At 40.0% G+C, this 6611-nt stretch overlaps 1 protein-coding gene across 1 annotated transcript; it reads right to left on the bottom strand.

Moving 5' to 3' along the window:
- Positions 1–420: 420 nt before the first annotated feature.
- rpl35a (ribosomal protein L35a) lies at positions 421–4823 on the bottom strand. Its single transcript, XM_084019242.1, has 5 exons — positions 4764–4823; positions 2513–2546; positions 988–1140; positions 723–867; positions 421–513 (listed from the first exon to the last, which is right to left on the bottom strand). Exons 2-5 carry the CDS (start codon positions 2521–2523, stop codon positions 490–492), a joined length of 333 nt encoding a protein of 110 aa, XP_083875368.1. The 5' UTR covers positions 2524–2546; positions 4764–4823; the 3' UTR covers positions 421–489.
- Between the last annotated feature and the right edge of the window lie 1788 nt (positions 4824–6611).

The following is a 6611-nucleotide window of genomic DNA, read 5'->3' as shown; positions in this document are numbered from 1 at the left end:
TACCTGAGACCGCCCCCATGTCAGTCTATTTAACAGGCAGAATCCCATAATGTACCTTCCTTACTGATCTGTTAATATTTATAAACACACATTGGGATCTTCGGATTCAAACATCCAGCATAAGTTTATTTCATCTGGTGGTATATTTACTAAACGTACATGTTGCATTACTCATGTACTTGATCTGTACTCACTTCCTGTGAGGTTACTTTTTCAGGGCAACCCATTAGTGCTGTCCATCAGTACTGATACAGATAAATACATAAAAATGCACAGCACACCCATTTTATAGACATTTTAAATCTGCAATTGAATTGCCTCATTTAACTGAGGGTGGACAAGAGATGGAAACGATAGACCGATCACTGATGATGAATCATAAATAAAGATATGATTTAAATGACGAGACTGTTTATACGCTTTGGACCTGATATCAGTTTTATTGTTTCTGTACAAACAAGAATATCAACGGCTGCAGATGTTTCCTCTTCAAACTCGAGAAGGATACAGCATCTGGAAACGAACAGGAAGTCAGACTGTCACAATAAAACAACACATTCACACAGTAACATCTGATCTGAGAGCTGCATAGAGGGGACTGGTTAAAACAAACTCTTCCTTCAGGAACCAACAGACTCGTTAGTAATGCCAAGCAGTTTTACAAGAGCACTATTTTATATTTCAATTAATAACACTGAAACCACAGTTGTCCCTGAACTCACCACTCTGATTCTGTGTCCGATGGCTTTAGCTGGCAGGTTGCTGCCAAACTTGGCTCGGACCATCCCGCTGTTTCCGTGAGCCCGGGTCACCTTGCCCCAGATCACACGGGTCTTATTGGGTTTACCGCCAGGCGTCACTGTGTTTCTGCAGACAAAACACATGGCTCATTTAACTCAAACACCTAAAACTGCGGGACAGGCAAGTCATATCGTTTACTTCATGAGAACAATATGAACTGGTGGCCCGTAGGCAAGTGTCTCTTACTTCTTAGCCTTGTAGACATAAGCGCAGCGTTTCCCAAGGTAGAAGTCGACCTCATCTCTGGTGTAACATCCCTCAAGCTTCAGGAGCGCTGTGTGTTCACGCTGGTTCCTCAGACCACGTTTATAGCCAGTGAAGATGGCCTTACTCCATAGTCTGACCAATCAAACACAAACACAGATGCAAGGCCTTTTTACACAGAAAATTCTGCCGTAATCGTGGAAAGGAGAGCCAAAAATATGCCGTGATCACACCGTTTATAAAGAACTTTGTAAGGCCGCAGAGTTGTCTCCTTTTACAAAGCACCTCAGCTTTGCCAAACGAGAGAGACGGTAACACAGTAACAGTAGCACCCGTGGGTGTGTGCCATATTAAATGAGGAAATCCGATTAGCTTGAGCCAACAAAACATCATAGATTTCTCCCACCTCTAATAGTGTTACAGCAGTTAATAGGATGGTTTGTTCAGTAACAAGAAGCACCAATTAAAAACAAAACAAAACAAGATTACTTACTTACAAGAACTTAACCGTTAAATTCACATTAATGCATAATGCAGGATAGGGGTGATAGCGATTCGATTCGATTAACGATACAGTAGTTGGCGATTCAAGGACGATTTTTTTTTTTGTAACAATTTGATTCGATTCTGTAAACCACGATTTGATTCAGGAACTTGTAACCAAAATTCTATATCCATGAAATAAACATGCAATAATGCGAGTGAGACTATCTGTATTCTTCTGAAAGGTGAAAAAATAACATTTATTCTATAAAAAAGTAAACCTGCATAATATTTTATGCTGAATACAACAATGTAATTAAACATTGCTCGGTTATTTTTTTTACATTTTGCTGGCAGGGGAGAGAGTGTCTTAAACGTATTAAAACATTAATCATAAGTAAGAATCACGATTAATCCGATTAAATGCATTTATATCGATTATTGGTGAAGCCAAAACGATTCATTCTATTTATTTATTGTAGCAGATCGATTTAGTAGAATCTATAGGACTGACAATCGATTCATCGATTAATCGTTACACCTCTAATAGAGGAAGTTGTTATATCAATCAATCGGTTTTATATCAATGAGTGAATTAACAGTGTTGGTCAGTTTGTTTACTGCCAGCAGGGTTTATGTTAGAAGTGTGACAGTAGCAGGAAGGAGGAGCTGTAGGAACTCTTCAACATCACAGTGAAGCAGCTGTCATTGAAGGAGCTCTTTATACACAACAACATGGGGTGAATTGTAAAATGCACTTTTGTAGTCCACCTATAGAACATTATAATTTAGCCACCGCAGACCCACATCAATCATTTATGGTTCAGCTGTCACATTAGCACGTAGCTTAGTAAAAGTGCAGTCAGATTCTATGAGCTCCGTGGTCGTCTTCCACATCCTTAAATTCTCCTCAACTTTTCTTGACCTCATGACTTTTTCCATTGAGGTCAAGGAAAACTTTAGGATGTAACTTTTTGATTTTTCGACCGCAGCACTGGACTCAGGTGTCTGTGTTGCTGCTTACCTTCCAGGCATTGTCAGTCTTCTCCAGGTGAGTCCTGGAAACAAACAAACAGTCACATCATTAGCCGAGATCACCTGCAGCTTCAACAACAGATCAATTTCCCCGTCTGTGTGGAATCGCTCACTATTATAGTGCAATATATATTGAGTTTGCCATGTTGTAGTGATAAAATCAAAGTTATTTATACAGCACAATAGCATACACAAGAGCTTTAAAATTAAAATAAAATGTAAACACAAATAAGATCAAATAAAACAATTTTAATAATAAAACAATATAAATCAGGGGTGCCCAACTCCGGTCCTGGAGAGCCACTGTCCTGCATGTTTTAGGATTCTCCCTGCTCTAACACACCTGATTTGAACGATTTTCAAACATGTGACAAGCTTCAGTTGCTTGATAAGAGCACATCATTAGAATCAGGTGTGTAAGAGCAGGGAGAAACCTAAAGGCGGGTCCACACTGGACCGAAAATCGGCGTCTTTGAGAGAGTCGGCGTCCGTGACATGAGTCTCCTTGGTGTGGTCGCTCGAATCTGCCCACGTTGGCGTTCATTTCAGCCGATTCAAATGTGTAATCCGCCATTCGAGTCGGCCATATTAAGTAGCCCGACTTCATTTACCGATGCGAGTCGGGCAGTCGGTGCAGTGTGGACCTGCCTTAAAACCTGCAGGACAGTGGCTCTCCAGGACTGGAGTTGGGCACCCATGATATAAATGCTTAGACTTGACCCTAGGTACAACCAGCTGACCAGGGTCAGAAGATCTACGTGACCTGTTATGTTTGTAGCAGACTTGTAAGTCTGAAATGTATGTTGGTCCAAGGCCATTGAGTGTTTTATAGATAAGGAGAACTTTAAAATATATTAAGAATTTGATTGGAAGCCAATGCAAAGACCTGAGGATTGGGGTGATGTGTTCTTTTTTTAAGTTTTGGTCAGAATTCTGGCCGCAGCATTTTGAATTAATTGCAGCCGCCCGATAGATTTTTTTGGGGGAGGCTGGTTAAGAGGGCATTGCAATAGCCAAGCCTGGAGGAAATATATGCCTGAATGAGCTTCTCTGACTCTTGCTTTGACACAAATTATCTAATCTTGAAAAGTTTCTCACATGCCAGAATGCCATTTTACTTATGTTTCTTATGATAACAAAAAGTAAGATCTCAACCCAAGATAACGCCAAGACTTTTTACATGGGTTTTTGTCTGAAGTGCCCTAGACTTAGTAGGCACTGTGCATAAGGCTCCCTTCTAGGAGTTCGAGAACAGTTATTTTGCCCGAGTCTGTATTTAAGCGAATGTCATTTAATACTAACTAGTGCAGTTTCAGTGATGTTGACGAAAATATTGTGTCGTCTGTTAGGTGAGAATTATTATATCCTACATAGTGGACACATAGTATCCCAGAATTAATCTGGTAAACAACCAATGTTAACTAAACGAGCATTATTCACCATCATGCATTGAGCTACAGGAGAGATTAGATGGATGAATGCATCATTATAATACAATATAATACATAATTCTGCACGAGTACTTGATGTACATTTCGATGCAAATACCGTGGTACTTTCATACAGTACTTACTCTCTACAACTTTTTTACTGCACCTCTGACCGAAGGGTTACAGAGGTTAACAATAGGGTCACGCAGTCAGTCTGTTGTAACTTAAAAACAGAGTTATTAGCAAAGATAGTTTGATCAGGGCAAGTTTTCATTAAGTGTAGCTCACAGGAGGCTAACAGGTAGCACATTGGAGCCACAGATCTTCTGTGTGACACATCTTGAACTCCTGCAAACCTCAAACACAGATACTGAATATAACAGGTGACCAGTTTGTCTGTATATCCCCTGCTTTTTCCTTCAACACGTATACGCACTGATGCTAATATGCTAACGCCAGCTCCGCTCGCGTCTACCGGCTGACTTTAACCGGAATAACACCGGTAACACATTAACAACAGCGGGAGAAAAGTTAAAATGGCACCATGTTCTTACGGGACCTGCACCAACAGTCCGAAACACCTCACTCAGTCTACACGACCGTGCAACCATTCCGCCGGCTCCGCACCTTTCCGATAGCCGCTTTTAGCTATATCCAAATGGAATCGTCGCCATCATGGCCTGAACCATCGACACACATCGTCAAGTGTGCGGACAACAGCCTACCGGATCACTGACGCCGATTATCGGGCGAAACACAGCCATATTTAGTGTTTTAATGTAAGTTTCAATTTGTAATGTTGGATCTTACCGTCACTGCGAGAAGGAAGATGGAGGAAAAGAAAGCGAGAAAGGAATCCTGGGAAATTATTGTAAACAGAGGTGTCCGCGGAGCTGCCTGAACAAAACAGCGGATTAAAAATATATACTTTATGTTGCCTAATTTTATTCAGAAAATGAATGCGTTGACTCTATTACACACCATGTTTATTTGTCATCTTTATTAATGTATTCAATGCATATATATATATATATATATATATATATATATATATATATATATATATATATATTTATTATTATTATTTTTTTTTTTATCAATATCCTTCTCGTTTGTTACATCATGATTTTAGCGAATTTTAGAGTTTTCCTTTCTTTTTCTTCCTGTTACATTATTGGGGCCAGAGCACCGACAACGTCGGGCTGCGAAGCCCTATTGTAGCCTAATTCAAATGTTTCTTATTATTCTTACGCGGAAGTAACTCGCGTTTTGGAGGCCTAAAAAAGAGGTGTTGGAGGTGTGCGTAAAAAAAACGAAAAATTTCACTATTTTGAAGGTTCTTCCACAAAAAAAATTGCTCATTAGCGCAACCTGAGCATTTGCCAACCCCGCCACACTGTAACTCCGATTGACATGACATTTTGCACACCTGTGCTGGTGAGTGTCCTCTACAAAAAATCCCAAATTTGCTAAATTTTCAGCCATCTCGGATTTTATGAAAAGCCCTATCTTGCTAATTTCTCTGACACGGTTGCTCCTATTTGTACGAAATTGTTCCCACTCATTAAACCTAGCTGGGGTCATGGTCCAAAAAGGTTTTGAAAATATGGTTTTATTCATAAGATATCGGCCAAGGAACATAAGAGGGTTGTGGCTCCAAAACGCAATTAGCATAACTCCATAACCTTTAGGCCAATCATTACTAAACTTGATAACCTATGTTGACATAGGTTCAAAGAACATACATGTCAATTTTCATCAAAATCGAGTAATCTGGGGCACTTCCAAAAAATTCTAAAAATCTAAAAAATTTGGGCCACTCACACGGGTTGTACTTGATCTATTTTAGACTACACTGTTGGTCCGATTGATAACAAAGTTATCTAAAGGTTATCTGGTTGGAAAGGCTTCGAGAACAAAAAGTTATCCAAAGATGTCCAGAATATTAAGGGACGTGGTCAGGACGACGCCATGACTGCGCTACTAAAGTATTTTGAACCTTCGCCAAAAGCATCAAAGCTGTTATAACTTCAGTGTTTCTTCTCCGATCTGCTCCAAAAAAATCATACTTGATGAGGGTCCCGCCCTGAACATGTCTGCACTGCAATATTGAATCACAGTCAGAGCGCCACCTAATGGCGACAGGAAATGTGACTGATTTTATGGCCTGTACAACCACCTGCGTATCAGCTCTGTGACTGTAAATAGTGGCGGAGGGGAAGGAGAAACACTAAGGGGACTCAGAGAGATGTCAGGAAGGCATGGAGAAGATGTGACCTCTGTCACTGTTTAACACCAGATCAACAGTCATGAAATTTTCCACATCAGCTAATGATTTTGTTCATTGTCTCATCTGCTCCACACTTAGCATGCACCTCAGACAGCAGTCACGGAGATAGATGTCTTTGAATGTTGATCGCTTGTGTCTAAACTTGCGCCACGAGGAGGCGGCCACAGCACAGGTAGGCGGCTGCGACACTGCCATGTGACCGCAGGCACTTCACAACTGCATAGCGAGGGCCCGTCACATCACTTTTAATTATTATTATTGATAACTAATTCATTATGGTCCTCATTTTTGTTTATTTATATATATATATATATATATATATATATGGATAGTTATATGATTTTATAATAATGACAATAAAATGAATT

Source organism: Eutrigla gurnardus (assembly GCF_963514095.1).
Source record: "Eutrigla gurnardus genome assembly, chromosome: 10".
NCBI classification, from domain to species: Eukaryota; Metazoa; Chordata; class Actinopteri; order Perciformes; family Triglidae; genus Eutrigla; species Eutrigla gurnardus.
Note: the sequence above shows the minus strand (reverse complement) of the source record. Positions and strands in the feature narration are given on the sequence as shown.

What these genes read in the sequence shown, in the direction of transcription:
- rpl35a (XM_084019242.1), bottom strand. An exon ending in TATGTCTACAAGGCTAAGAA is followed by an intron (nt 868 to 987) that starts GTAAGAGACACT and finishes TTTTGTCTGCAG; the next exon opens with AAACACAGTGACGCCTGGCG. An exon ending in TCGGACACAGAATCAGAGTG is followed by an intron (nt 514 to 722) that starts GTGAGTTCAGGG and finishes GTTCGTTTCCAG; the next exon opens with ATGCTGTATCCTTCTCGAGT.